General features: G+C 34.2%; 1 protein-coding gene across 4 annotated transcripts; it reads left to right on the top strand.

Annotated features, from left to right (window-relative positions):
* On the top strand, window positions 479-7453 carry LOC109357284 (CTP synthase-like). 4 transcript variants are annotated; one of them, XM_019601130.1, is made up of 23 exons: window positions 480-722; window positions 1599-1610; window positions 1641-1761; window positions 2258-2337; window positions 2587-2673; window positions 2765-2815; window positions 2907-3024; window positions 3286-3342; window positions 3447-3511; window positions 3763-3846; window positions 3942-3992; window positions 4080-4142; window positions 4354-4400; window positions 4537-4606; window positions 4718-4780; window positions 4959-5048; window positions 5149-5187; window positions 5300-5527; window positions 5615-5700; window positions 5847-5895; window positions 5978-6058; window positions 6153-6246; window positions 6827-7453. In XM_019601130.1, the coding sequence occupies exons 3-23, from the start codon at window positions 1644-1646 to the stop codon at window positions 7027-7029; spliced, it is 1824 nt and encodes a 607-aa protein (XP_019456675.1). In that variant the 5' UTR covers window positions 480-722; window positions 1599-1610; window positions 1641-1643; the 3' UTR covers window positions 7030-7453. The 4 variants fall into 4 exon arrangements, with proteins under 4 accessions (XP_019456677.1, XP_019456675.1, XP_019456674.1 ...); XM_019601131.1 differs by having other exon boundaries at window positions 498-572; window positions 1601-1610; XM_019601129.1 differs by having other exon boundaries at window positions 480-723; window positions 1601-1761.

Below are 14511 nucleotides of genomic sequence, written 5' to 3'. Positions count from 1 at the left end.
TTTGCCTTTATATATAGTATAAAAAATAAAAGTATATACAATGACCGTATATGAGATATATATACTATCACCACATCATTCGACATTGCTATTTAATCATGATTAATTCAATAAAAAATAATCTAAATGAATAATAGATAATATAGTGATTACATATAAATTTGTATATTGAGAATACATTAATATTATATGAAAGTAAAAGATTTTTGTAATACTATATTTTATTTATGATTTAATACATATACAGTAACATTGTGTAAGTATTTTTACACTCTCAGCCATTATTCATTATTAATTTATTAAACATCATTCACTCTTAAACAAAAGAAATAAAAATATCATTGGTGGCCACATATATTGTAAACTTTTTTATTTATACCTAAACCAGTAACCGTAAAAGGTGGAAGAAGTTTTTTATATTATCATTTTCAATTAATATTTTCTTGGAATATGGTTTTTTCTTCTTTATATAGTTGAAACTTGAAAGGTATAGTTAACCTCCATTCTCACCAGCCGCTTGTAACAACAACATAGGACACAGAGAGAGAGAGAGTAAGAACAGAACACTCAGTGTACGTGTCTTCCTTTTGTTTCATATTTCATAACCATAGAACCAAAGCAAAAAGCACCCACAATTTAAATTCACACAAATCATTCTAATCTCATGCACCCCATTTGTGAGAAAGAGTTTTGAACCATTCTAGAGGCACCCAAAACAAAAAGGTACAATATTTTTCACTTTGTTATTGTTGGGTGTGTTCTATTGCTATATAGTGACATAAGGCTTTTGGTAGATTTACAGGATAAACAAAAGGTCAAAGTTCGATTCTATGAGCGACAGTTATTGGAAAATGACTGTCACGATCCAAAAGAGATTAATTACTTATCCTTGTAATACCCACACAAAAAAGAGAAAGGCTTTTGGGTCTATTTTCAATACATTAACCTAGAAAAGAAGGAAAGGAAGTACCTTGTAAAACCCGTCATTGTGTTAACAAGGTTCCCTTCATTATTCTCTCTCTTGTAGAGTGGGGTTTGCTGAAAATAAAATTTCACACCTTTTTTTTCTTAGGAAGATATCTATGTTAATGTCTGTCACTGCCATGTAGTTATATATAGCAAACTAGCTATTTAATATGTCTCTCTTATCTTATCCAAATCACTATCCTTTTTTTGTTCAATGCCAAATTTTAATAAAAAAACGTGACTTTACATTGTTTTTTTTTGTATTTTTGTTGTCATCATTTCTTAGTTTTATGAGAGGGGGTTAGCGGGTCTTAGTAAGACTCTGCTAAATCCTTAGAATGACTAGAGTGTAAGGGTTAGATTCCTGACAGCGACATTTTTTGAGAGGGCAACGATATCCTTCGAAAGTATTAGTTTCTGACTCATAAGATGAGATACCTTTTGGCACTATCAAAAAATAAGAGGGTGTTAGTGGGTCTTAGTAGCATAATAACTACTTAACTGGTTCCTCCTACTTCCACTATACAATATTTGTGTGTTTTTTCAGTCCTAGTAGCTTATATATCTTTGATTTTTTCATAGTGCTGATATATATTGTTGTTCTGGGTTTGTGCATTTTGTTTGGTACAAGCAGGTGAGGAATAATTTCCAGTGTCTTAACATTTAAGGGAGAAGAAATGAAGTATGTGTTGGTGACAGGTGGTGTTGTTAGTGGACTTGGTAAAGGAGTCACTGCTAGCAGTATTGGGGTTCTACTGAAAGCATGTGGTCTTAGAGTTACTTCTATCAAGATTGGTATATACTATTTTCCTTCTTTTTGTTCTTTGAACTCAAATCTCAAATTTTTTATTATGGTTTATAATTTTTTTCCACCATCTTATGCTAATACTAGAAGGGAATGCATTTTTATATTTCTAATGTTAGGGAACTGGGTTTGTTAGTAAAGCTTTCTTTCAGTTAATTGGCTCACTGGATAATCAACTTGTTTGTTTCGCTTAATTATGCGAGGTTTTTTACTTTCGTTTGAACGGAACCCCTCTTTCTAGTTGAACAAAAATACAAAGAGATTGGTGGTTTGTTCTTTTTAGCTATGTATTTCTTCTCTGATTTTTGAGAATTCCTGATCCACATGCATTATTTCCTGTCTCAAAAATGATAACAAAAGGATAAGTTCCAGTTATATCCTCAGGATTTATCTTCCATACTATTAAGCAATGAAATTCTTCTTTTTTCTTACTATTATGTTACGTAAAAATATCCCCTTTTTAACTTATCTATTGGTTTTTTGCAGATCCCTACCTGAACACTGATGCAGGGACTATGTCTCCTTTTGAACATGGAGAGGTGTTTGTCTTAGATGATGGCGGTGAGGTAAGTAGATTAGTTTTTCTACCCCAGGGATGCCAATTAATTATTTATGTTTTTTTCGGATTATAGCGCGAGACTGAGATTTCATTATTTGCTTTTTAGTGACACACCATTAGCCATGGTGTAAATCTTTACATATGTTGTATTTTTATTTTCTCCCCTCCTTTAAATTTAGTCATTTCATTTTTTTACTATAAAGTTTTGTTATTCACTTCCTAATCTTTTTATTTGTATTTTTGGTGTGTGCTGAAGGTTGACCTTGATCTTGGAAACTACGAACGTTTCTTGGACATCAAATTAACCCGTGATAATAATATCACTACCGGAAAAATATATCAGGTGAACAAATGACCTTTGAAGTTATTCTTTATTTTTTTACTAGCTGTGCCTACAGTTTCTTATTGGTATATTTTATTTTGAATGTTTTTAGTCTGTTATTGAGAAAGAGCGAAGAGGAGATTATCTCGGCAAGACTGTCCAGGTCTGTTTAATCATTCTAATTTTTCTCTTCGAAGCTATCTGTAATAGTTGCTAGTGCCTTAGTTTTCATTTTGTCTTTTATTTATTGGTAGGTTGTTCCACACATAACTGATGCCATCCAAGACTGGATAGAGCGTGTTGCAAGGGTACCGGTTGATGGGAAAGAAGAACCAGCTGATGTTTGTGTCATCGAATTAGGTGGAACTATAGGTAAATTAAGACTTCTAGAAAAAACTTTATACTTAATACTAATGCAATTTGCATTTGTACTGTTATAATTTCTATTTGTCCATTCTGTTAGGAAAACAGCGAGAAGAAAGTGTTATGAAAATTATATCTTGAAATAACGACAACAATCAAGCCTTTATTCCACTAGGTGGGGTCTGCTACATGGATCGAATGACACCTTCCTTGTGGGATAAAGGCTTTTATCGTGAAAGCTTTATTTAAAATGACTTTGATTTAATGCAGGGGATATTGAGTCTATGCCTTTTATTGAAGCACTCGGCCAATTTTCATACCGTGTAGGTAATGCTTCAAAGCTCACACTTTACTAATTCGTACACACCAACTGGGTATTTGGTTTGCTTCATGGATCACTCTCACTATAATATATTCTTTTCATCATATAGGCCCTGGCAACTTCTGTTTGATTCATGTCAGCCTAGTTCCGGTACTTAATGTTGTTGGAGAACAGGTATACTGCAAAAATATGCCATTGGTGCAATACTTGTAGCTGCTTATTAGAAATAAACAATAAATAAAATTTAGGCAAGTATACAAATACAATTTAAATTTTAAAATTTAGTCAAGTAGAAAATTGGAATTTTTTGTTTCTTTTAATTGTTTCAGACCATGAAATGGAATGTTCTTGTATCTTTTCGATTTGTATAGTGAACTTAGTATTGTCTTTGTGTGTTACATTCTTGTTGAAATTTCACTCTGCAGAAAACAAAGCCAACTCAGCATAGTGTTCGACAACTTAGAGGATTAGGTTTGACCCCAAATCTTCTTGCTTGTCGCAGCACAAAGGTATTTCTCTTGTCCTTTTTTGCTTTTCCTTATTGTCATCGTGGTCGCATGTAACACTGATCAAAGAATCTATATTTTACTTGTCCTCTTATCAGGAACTTGATGACAATGTTAGGGCAAAACTTGCTCAATTTTGCCATGTGCCGGTAATGTAACATTGATGTTGAGATTTTTTATTTTGCTTATCATAAAAGCCTTACATATATTCTAAGGATAAACTTTTGTATCTGCAGTTGTCAAACATAGTTACTCTCCATGATGTTCCAAATATTTGGCACATTCCTTTGCTATTAAAAGTAAGTAATTCTATCGTATTTTTTGAAATTTTTGTTGGTGGTTGTATTGTACCACTGATGCAACTTAATTTATGTGGTTCAGTTTATTTATTACTTGGTTTGATAACTGTAATTATTTCCCTATAGGTTGCATTTTATTTTTTGAATTATGTCGTTTAACTCATTTCAGAACCTGAAATTTTCTTTTAAATTGATTTCCTTAAACAAATAGGACCAGAAAGTACATGAGGCAATCCTGAAAGCTCTAGACATGTTAAGGTTTGTATGACAAACTCCTTCTTCCCGGCAAAAGTTCTCGTCTATTATGACTGTGTTCCGAGGATGTACTGTTACTTAGCTACAGCCGTTAGTTAATGTCTTTTCTTTATTTGTCTAATGGTCCTATTATTTGCAGTGTTACTACAGAGCCTAATTTGAAGGACTGGATCACCACGACAAAAGTTTACGATGACTGTCATGACAATGTGAGTCTCGAACATCTCAAATATATCTAAAAAAATTCCAATGTATGAATAATTACTCATTTGTCTCAATAGTGGCAAGTGTTGGTCTCACAATTGTTTTGCGCTTCACAGGTCAGAATTGCGATGGTAGGAAAATACACTGGCCTTTCTGATGCATATCTTTCTGTTCTGAAGGTAGCATGCTTTATAATTTAACAAATCTAAGTTCCAATCCATTTATTTTTGCATTCTTGGCAACTAGAATTTTTTAATATCTAAGTTTATTAAGGGATATATCAAACTTTATGTTCTAAAACATTATTGAACTGAACTCCAATATACCTTAAGCTAATCAACTTGCATTTTCATGCAGGCACTTTTGCATGCTGCTGTTGCACGTGGCCGTAAACTTATTGTGGACTGGGTTCCAGCGGGGGATCTTGAAGATGTTACTTCTGAACAGGTACTTACCGATCTTTGTACTGTACTCTATATTTTTGTCAACTATTTAATTTTGCTTTATAGTCTATGCGAACCTTCTGATGGTTAATGTACTATTGCAGGATCCCGATGCATACAAAGCAGCTTGGGAACTTCTGAAGGTTTTTTTATTATTATTTGGACTCTCGATGCAATGTCTTTCTTAATTTCTCATATTATAATACGAATTTACATTTGTTTAAATGCATTTGAATGTGAGATTATTTGCTGCAGGGTGCTCATGGGGTTCTAGTTCCAGGTGGTTTTGGTGATAGAGGAGTGGAAGGGAAAATTCTTGCTGCGAAGTATGCTCGAGAAAATAATGTCCCATATCTTGGCATTTGCTTGGGAATGCAAATTGCTGTCATTGAGTTTGCACGATCTATCCTTGGTCTGCGTGATACTACTAGCACGGAATTTGATCCCGAAGCCAAGAACCCTTGTGTCATATTTATGCCAGAAGTATATTATCCTATACTACCGCACCACAAATATGTAATATTGCTCCTTTTGATAATCTAGTTAAACTGTTCTATTTTCTATTGATAGGGTTCAAAGACTCATATGGGAGGAACTATGCGTCTTGGTTCAAGGAGAACTTACTTCCAAGTTGCTGACTGCAAATCTGCACAGTTGTAAGAATTAAGAACCAAACCCGAGCTTACATATAAATGCACATGCCATCACCTCCTAAGGAGATGCCGATGTGCTTCCGTACTTTGGATTTATTTAACTGATTTACATATCTTGGTTGATACTAAAGTTTGGAATTTTTTCATAGGTATGGTAATGTAAGCTTTGTCGATGAGAGACACCGGCACAGATATGAGGTAAATTCTGTTTCTATGCAGAAATTTATTTTTATGCAAGTATGCTACCAGAGTCATTAACAATAGTTGTTATGCCGTTCAGGTTAATCCCGGCATGATATCACAGCTAGAGAGTGCGGGTCTATCTTTTGTCGGCAAAGATGAAACTGGTAGTCGCATGGAGGTGTGTAATTTACATGAAACCATATTGTTATGGATCTTATGATTGTAATGCAAAATTAATGATTATAATGTGGTAAATGTGTGCATGAGTACAGATAGTTGAACTGCCCAGCCATCCTTTTTTTATCGGCGTTCAGTTTCACCCCGAGTTCAAGTCCAGACCAGGGAAACCTTCTCCCGTCTTCTCAGGTATTCTCTCTTGAAAGTCATTACACATCTTTTTTCCATTCAAATTCACATACTGATGTTTTCATTACAGTCACGAAATATTATAGTTATTGATTAACCTTTTATGTGAATTGAACTGTTTTATACATATTTTTGTCGTACGAATTTGTCATCGGGTTCTTGTTGATTTTCTTCAAATGGATATTCTTGATGAACCCATATCAGGATTGAAGTTTACATAGAAAATGATGCACTGGCCAAGACAGATTCGATCTTATCGCTAATAAAATGAATCAATCTTGTTCGACTTAACACAAATATGTATGCTTAACTTGGAAAGTTCCAAGCTTAGTTGAAAGCTTTATATCCTAGTTTCTTGTAATCTTTCATGGCAGTCTAGTGTATAATGACCAAAACACATTATAGTCACCTTTCATTCTCTGTTCAAAATATTTCGCGGATCAATTTTAATAAATAATGAACATCGTTAAGAATTACAATCCCTTTCCCTTTATATTAAACTATAGTCCTTTATATATTACTGTGCTAAGAGCATCATTTGCATTCTATACACTAATAAATGCCTTATTGTCAAAAACAGGATTAATAGCTGCAGCATGTGAACTGAAGAGGGCAATTATGTCAGCAAGCTATGGCCACACCAAGTTAACTAATGGAATATATAATGGACACTCACCAATACTGAAATCACACCAAAATGGAAAGACCTTCAAAACAACCAATGGTTCCTTAAATGGTATATATATGAATGGCAACGGCGTGCACGTGGACGGGAGTGTTTAGTTGTCGTCTGTGCAATAACTGTGGTATAATTTTCTCGAACGATATTCTGGTTTGATGTCGATTATCGTGTACAGTTAGGGGGTTGGATAGATCTTCTAGATGGGGACTTATGCATGAAAGAAATTTTGAGTCTAACAGATTTTATGTTTCCTAGTACACTTTGTGCTATGGTGTGGCTGTGGCTGGCTGTTGAAGCCAACATTGATTTCAGTTTTAGTTTTGGTCAAACACTGTCAAAACTACACTTGGTCATGCCAAATATTTGGGCTTGTAGTGGCTTTTTCATGCTATTTTAGGATTTTTCTTCTGAGTATACAGGCTGAAGGGGCAAAATTACTTCCAATCATGTTTCTTTTGAGTGGCTATTAATGTAAAACTCTTAATTATGTTATGAACTTTGAAGTTGAATTTTGTTTGTGGTACAGATGAACTTTGATGTTGATTTTTGTTTGGTAAAGATAAACTTTGATGTTGAACTTTGTTTGGTACATATGAACTTTGAAGTTGAATTTTGTTTGCTACACATGCTTTGATAATAGAAAAAAAAGGAAAGAGGAACATGTTGTGCTTCTAAGACAAAAACAAAAGAACAAAAAGGAAGAACATACATGTAGCTATCAGTTCTCATGTAGAATATTGTGAAGAGATCAGGAGGGGAAGGACATAGAAAACGTGTGATCGTAACTAGGATCTTAAGATCTTATCAAACATGGAAAAAATAAAAAATGTGTGATCGTAACTTGGATCTTAAGATCTTATCAAACATGGAAAAATTAAAAACAAATATATGCACAAAATAAGTTTAAAACCTTTACGAACCAAATTTATCATTTTCGATAAATCACAAAATTAGTAAGTAATTGATATTTGATAAAACTTAAAAGTTTTGGTTATAATCAACTATGAACACCAAAATATAGCATACTAAAGTCTTAAGCCTCACATAACATAAAACTAATATGCCAACACAATCAACTAAAGAGTTTGATAGTAAATAATCATCTCTATTGAGCTCTTCATCTTTATCAATTTCATCAAGTGGCTCCTCGCTATGTGCTTCATCTCCATTAAGTTCATCACCATATTCAAATTGTGCAATCTCAAACTCTGCATAGATATGACAAATATCATCAAGCTTCACTGTCTCTATCAATATTCTCGTCATCTTCATTATTATTTACAATCCATTCCCCATCATCAGAAATGTCATCAATCTTAAAGTGAATCTCAATTTTGCTTGTTTGTATTTTGTTGGTCTATTTTGAATTAACCATCATGATGATAACATCATTCATTGTTTTTTTTGTTTCAAACACTTCCTTCTTTTTGTGTAAATCTAAAAATAAACATAAAAAAATTAACATATAACAAACCAACCAATACATTATTTTGTAAAGGACAAGATAACTCATTTTAAATTTTTACCATCTCAAAAGCATTCTAATTGCATTCACATCCATATGAACTATATGTCAAACTTGATATATAAATTGCAACTCTGGATGTTGATCGCCATACGACTCTCACCATTGTGCTAGAGTTTTGGTTTCAAGTGAAGTTGTGACCATTATACTACAAAAAATTCTTCCAATCCTTGAAGTCTTCAAGTTGAGAATCAACCTTCTTAATTATCTCAATATCACCCCACCATCCTTTTCAATTAGTCATTCATCTATTGTTAAACTTCATAATTGGCCTTAAATCCAAGAGCATAGTGTAACATTGGATTAAGATAAGAGCCCACATCATGCAAAGGCTGATGAAATTGATTGTCCTACTTTTTTGATGGATTATTCCCAAAGAGACATATAACTAAAAATATAAAGAAAAAAAATTACTTATGCAGAATTTGGCCTATGCAGTTGCAGAATTTACCTGTTTAAGGCATCAAACCTTTTTTATGTTTTTCTTAGCTGAGTCTATTGCTTCATAAATATACTCCATGACTAGTTTCTCACCTCAGTCCACCAATTTGAGCACTTTGATTAGAGGTAAGGTACTCTTCAAGCAAGTCACAATATTTCTCAAAAATCTATTATCTATGATCACTTTCTCAACACTATTCCCATATATTGTCCTTGAAAACTGACATGCATTTCATTCACTAAATGTTAACATTCTTAATGAACATATGTTTTCCAATAAGCAACCCATTGTAAGGTAAGATGTTGCAGAACATGTCATGACCGACCTCATAGAGTCTTTTCCTTTGATGAATTTTTGCAATATGGAAATAAAAGAACTTGTATTGTCTTCTTTCCTATCTATACTGTCTCTTTGTGAACTTGTATCTTCTCAAAGTCCTCTAATATGAAGTTGATACAATGAGTATCATAAAGAGTCTAATACAATTTTGTCATTTTCTCCATCAACAATTGTCTCGTGGCTTTGTAATTTGCAGCATTATGTGTCACAATTTGGACTAAATTTTTCTCACTAGCTTCTTCCATAATATTCTCCATCATCTTAAAATTTTGTTGCATGTTTTTTTAATATAAGATGTATTACTTCAAAACCTTTAATGATATTCAATAAGGACTTCAATATGGTGAGCCTCCTTTTGTGAGTCCACCTACCGGAACCGTGCATCCCATATCCTTTCAATAAGCTCTATGTTCCTCAATAATATTCTTTGTTGATCCAAATATTTAACTGTAAGCACATAATAGAAGGCTAAGTACATAATAGGATGGTGGCTAAAGTATCAAACCATGCCTTGCAACCTTCTCAAACATGCTATTAAATTTTGAATACCTTAACACATTGATGACATAGCATTTTCATATATGAATGTTATAATTTCTTTGCAAGTTTCCTCTTGCAACTTCTTCTTATAAATTTCATTGATGATAGTTTGAGTGCTAATTCCCCTTTTCTTGAAAGAACTATTGTCCAACTTGCATAACAAACAACACTTCACTTTAGTTGAACATCCTCAGACGAATGGACAGGCGGAAGCAGTCAGCAAGGTCATCCTAAAGGGAATCCAGAAAAGATTGGATGAAGCTAAAGGCACCTGGCACGACCAACTTCACCATGTACTTTGAGCTTACCGAACGACTCCTCATTACACTACTAGAGAATCACCATTCAACCTCACATACAATGCCGAGGCCATGATCCCAATTGAAGTAGGCGAACCCACTTGGAGGACCATGCAGTTTGATGAAGAAACCAATTTGATCATCCTAAGACACAATCTGGATTCGATCAAAGAGAAAATGGACCATACTCGGATAAGAGAGGCGGCTCTAAAAAGACGAACAATAGATAAATACAACTCGTCGGTGGTCCCCAGAAGCTTCGAGGCTAAAACTTAAGTTCTCCGAAGAGCAGATATTGGTCGGGCCAAAGAAAATGTGGCACCCAATTGGGAAGGGCCTTACCGAGTGGTTAGTATGATCGGTAAGGGCGCTTCCAACGAAAGTAAAAACATTCCCTCCACCCTCGAGTATGAGTTCATGGGATCCTGCATGATTCACAAGGATCAATCGTCAAGCTAATGATGTTAAATGAGCACTTCATGAGAGATAACTCACATTGAAGGTACATTTTTAAGCTCATTAATTTTAGTGTCATCTTTAGTGCCTCCTTGAGTTTGGAGCCTTTGTAAGGGGATATATATAGTGTCGGCCATACAAAAAAAATCATAAACTAAAAAAATTATTACTGGAAAAGTGCTAACACGACATTGCCTATTAGTTTCCCCTTCAAAATAGGTATTTGCACCTGGTCCATCTAGGACACATAGGCCGTTTGGGACATTTCCCCCCTTCTTCTGCAGGTACTTTCACTACACCCAATGAAACCAACAAATTATAATTGGCACATAAGTCAGGGACACTTCCCACTAAACCTGTGAGTTTTCTTATTCTTTCTCTTATTGTTTAGATTTTTACATTGGGGACAATGTAAATTTGTAAGTTTGATGGGGGTTTTGCATTTACATAGTTCATTCATGTCATTCATACCATATAGATTTTAATTTTTTTAGGTTGAACATACATATTATCATGCATTTGCATATGTTTCATATCTCATTTATCTTCTACTTTGTTCTATGTGTTGTTTGTCTACTTTAAATGAAAATGTTTTAAATGAAAAAGTATGAATTAATGATGATTGTTTATGTGTGACCCCATTGAAGGAATAAAACTTTTGATAGAATAATAACATGAAAGACATTAGATTTGATAATTGTGAATTAACTTTGATTTAATAATAGTCTTTGCTTCATAACTATTGCTGAATATACCAAATGTGAGAAATTTGTACCAAAAATAATAAGGGTCCTGATTTAAATTGGCAATTGCATAAAAACCCTTTTTTCTTTCATGAGTGCATAATTTTCTATGATTTTACATTCTAGAACTTCATTTGTGATCGTTTCAAGATTAAAGTCTCTCTATATGTATTAAAAGGATAGAGGCTATTATGACTTTTTCTTTTGACCTTCAACCACTTGCTATATATAAACATTGAAAACTCATTAGTTGCCCACGTTTGAGCCTGAACTTTAATGATTTTTCATAACTACTCAAATGAGGGTTTGGGGTAATTTATAATGTTTAGTTGAAGCAATGCGAAAGGTAAAAAAGGCCATGTGTAGTGAAAGAAACCATAAAAAGGTGAAAAAGAAAAAAAAGTCCATCCTTTCTCTTTTAGTGAAAATAATAAGAACGAATCAATAAAAATAAAAGAGAAAGGATTGAAAAAGTATGTTGTAAACAGAAGTGTTGATCAAAAAAGGATCATAGGACAAAGTAAGGCATATTAAGACAATCTCAATGCTTCAATCGAATATCTAAAAAGTTGATATATTTTGGAAAACAATATGAAGCCTTTTGAATTATCCTTTCTTTGTTTATCTCATCTAAAATCATTTACCTTCGCTCCATTACAACCACTTAAAGACCTCTTGATTTTTGCATGCATTCATATACAGTCAGCGACGATTTGGTCTATAACCAAGCCTATGGTAATTTACTTTCACAAATTTTTTTGAGCAAAACACTAGGACCTTTAAACTAATCAGAGTGATGAGAGAAGAGTGATCATAATTCTTGCAATTGTTATGATTCAAAGACTTAGTTTAAATTGAATTTGTTTATGATTGTCATATCTTGATGTCTAGATTCTTTCAAAACTATCACGAGATTGCTTATAATTTTGGGTCATGTGTTCTATATCATCATCCATACATGATTATGAAAGTTAGATATAATATTTGCTTGAGGACAAACAAGAGATAAGCTTGAGGGGATTTGATGAGTGTAAATTATGCTACATTTGCATTACATTTAACTTGCATTTTAGGACATAATTAGGATTTTATAATTATTTTTAGCTTTTATTTCTCTTTGTTCGGGTTGAGCGGGTGTTTTTGGCTATGTTGCATAGTTTGGATGGACACAGGCCAAAAAGAATAGAGATTGGGTGCAAGAATATGGAATTTAATGTTGAGGCTATGCGAAGACCAATTGAAGGGTCAAAAGAAGTCGCTTTGGAGTCTAGATAGACGAGAATCATTTGAAGCGAAGGCACCACATACACCCACGGTCATGTATCTTATATTCTATTCCTATTTTTAGATTTGTTTTGTTGGGCTTAGCCCAATATTTTATAATTATGATAAATGAATGTTCTCCCTCAAGGATGGAACACACTTTATTTTATAATTCTCTAATTTAGAATTTGGTATTCTCTTTTCCATTATGAGTGAGTAATTACTTTTGTTTCTAGGATTGAGGCTATGCCCTTTTACATTCAATAAACACTTATTCTTACATCTATTTTATTGAGTGTTGTGATTTGAATCATTAAATTGTGTTTTATTCATGTGAGTTGTCTAGCCAACAAATTACACCTCTTAGATACATTGGAGAAGGACCGAGAGATGAACCCAACTATCCGACCATTCGGTTATTCAAACTAGAAACCTAATTCATGAGAATAGTCTTAGGATTCTTGTGGGTTTCTGGAATTCACCTTGGGTTGCTACAAAGCGATTGGATAGAAAGATCCAAGTAAATGATTCAGTTGATAATCATATCACGAGAGTAGGTGCAACTTCAATTGAGTACATGTGTCGGAGCTCGAGAGAGAATGACATATATTAAAGAGCAATTCACCCTCACAACTTAAAGTTCATGAAAAGTTTGTGGATGTAAAGGCGGTAACCCTTATCCTAGGAACTCTTCCTAAATTAGATTTCATTCATTTATAATATTTTCGTAATTATTCTTGTCAACTGTTTAATTGTTCTAAATTAAATTTTATTCCTTATTTGAGTTAAGTATAAATTAATTGTTATAATTAAAGGAATTCTCTAGTCCTCGTGGGCTCGATAATTTATTACCTGACGACATAATTGTCCACTTGCGATTTGCCCTACCAAAATGCATATATGCTAATGGGGAATTATTCATCTTCTTTTCATTGCAGAATCAGAAAATCACTTTCCTTAAGTAATAAAACAATGCCCCTCAAAGGCGTGGATCATGTCCCACTTTGACGGCGGTCTCACTCAATCACCCAAAGGTGCGGACCAAATCCCCCTTGGTCGGTGATCAACAATACCCCTCAACGGTGTGGATCATATCCCACTTTGATGACGGTCTCACTCAATCACCCAACGCTGCGGACCAAGTCCCCCTTGGTCAATGATCAACAATGCCCCTCGAAGGCGTGGATCATGTCCCACTTTGCTGGCGACCTCACTCAAGTACCCAAAGGTGTGGACCAAGTCCCCCTTGGTCGGTGATCAACAACACCCCTCAAAGGCATGGATCATGTCCCACTTTGGCGCCAGTCTCACTCATTCACCAAAAGGCACATACCAAGTCCCCCATGGTCGGTGTTCAACAACACCCCTCAAAGGTGTGGATCATGTTCCACTTTGACGACAGTCTCACTCAATCACCCCAAGGCGCGAACCAAGACCCCCTTGGTCAGTGATCAACAATGCCCCTCGAAGGCGTGGATCATGTCCCACTTTACTAGCGACCTCACTCAATCACCCAAAAGCAACCTTAATTATCCAAAGACGATGGTCCCATTCACCCGGCTCCGAGCAAAGGTTGCTTGACATTATCAAAAGATCATTTCAGTTATTATTCATCTTGCTCTGAGCAAATGTTACTTGACTTTATCAAAAGATCATTTCAGTTAATGTGTATATGACTCTAAGCAAGGATTACTTGACTTCGCAATGATTTATTCGGTTATTTACTACCCATTTCCGGATAATGATTACTTCGGTTAATATGACTAGTCTTCAAGTTGTTATCCGTCGGTTATGGATAAAGATTGCTTCATTTTATTATTTAGTTGCTTATAATCCAATCTTGGTCAAAGATTACTCGATCTAAAATGTGTAACACAATTCGTCATTCAGTGACCATCTGTTATTTCCGATCATCAAATACATGTAATTAATTAAGAAACAACAATTATAAGGAAGACGAATAAAAAAAGTATGAA

Source organism: Lupinus angustifolius, chromosome LG09 (genome assembly GCF_001865875.1).
Source record: "Lupinus angustifolius cultivar Tanjil chromosome LG09, LupAngTanjil_v1.0, whole genome shotgun sequence".
NCBI lineage: Eukaryota > Viridiplantae > Streptophyta > Magnoliopsida > Fabales > Fabaceae > Lupinus > Lupinus angustifolius.
The sequence above is the reverse complement of the archived record's forward strand: the minus strand, read 5'-3'. Positions and strand labels throughout refer to the sequence as shown.

Excerpts from the sequence above, each read along its gene's own strand:
- LOC109357284 (XM_019601130.1), top strand. The coding sequence starts at position 1,644 with ATGAAGTATGTGTTGGTGACAGGTGGTGTTGTTAGTGGACTTGGTAAA. Across the intron at positions 2,674-2,764 it reads CTACCGGAAAAATATATCAG|TCTGTTATTGAGAAAGAGCG; the intron begins GTGAACAAATGA and ends GAATGTTTTTAG. Across the intron at positions 3,343-3,446 it reads CCAATTTTCATACCGTGTAG|GCCCTGGCAACTTCTGTTTG; the intron begins GTAATGCTTCAA and ends TTCATCATATAG.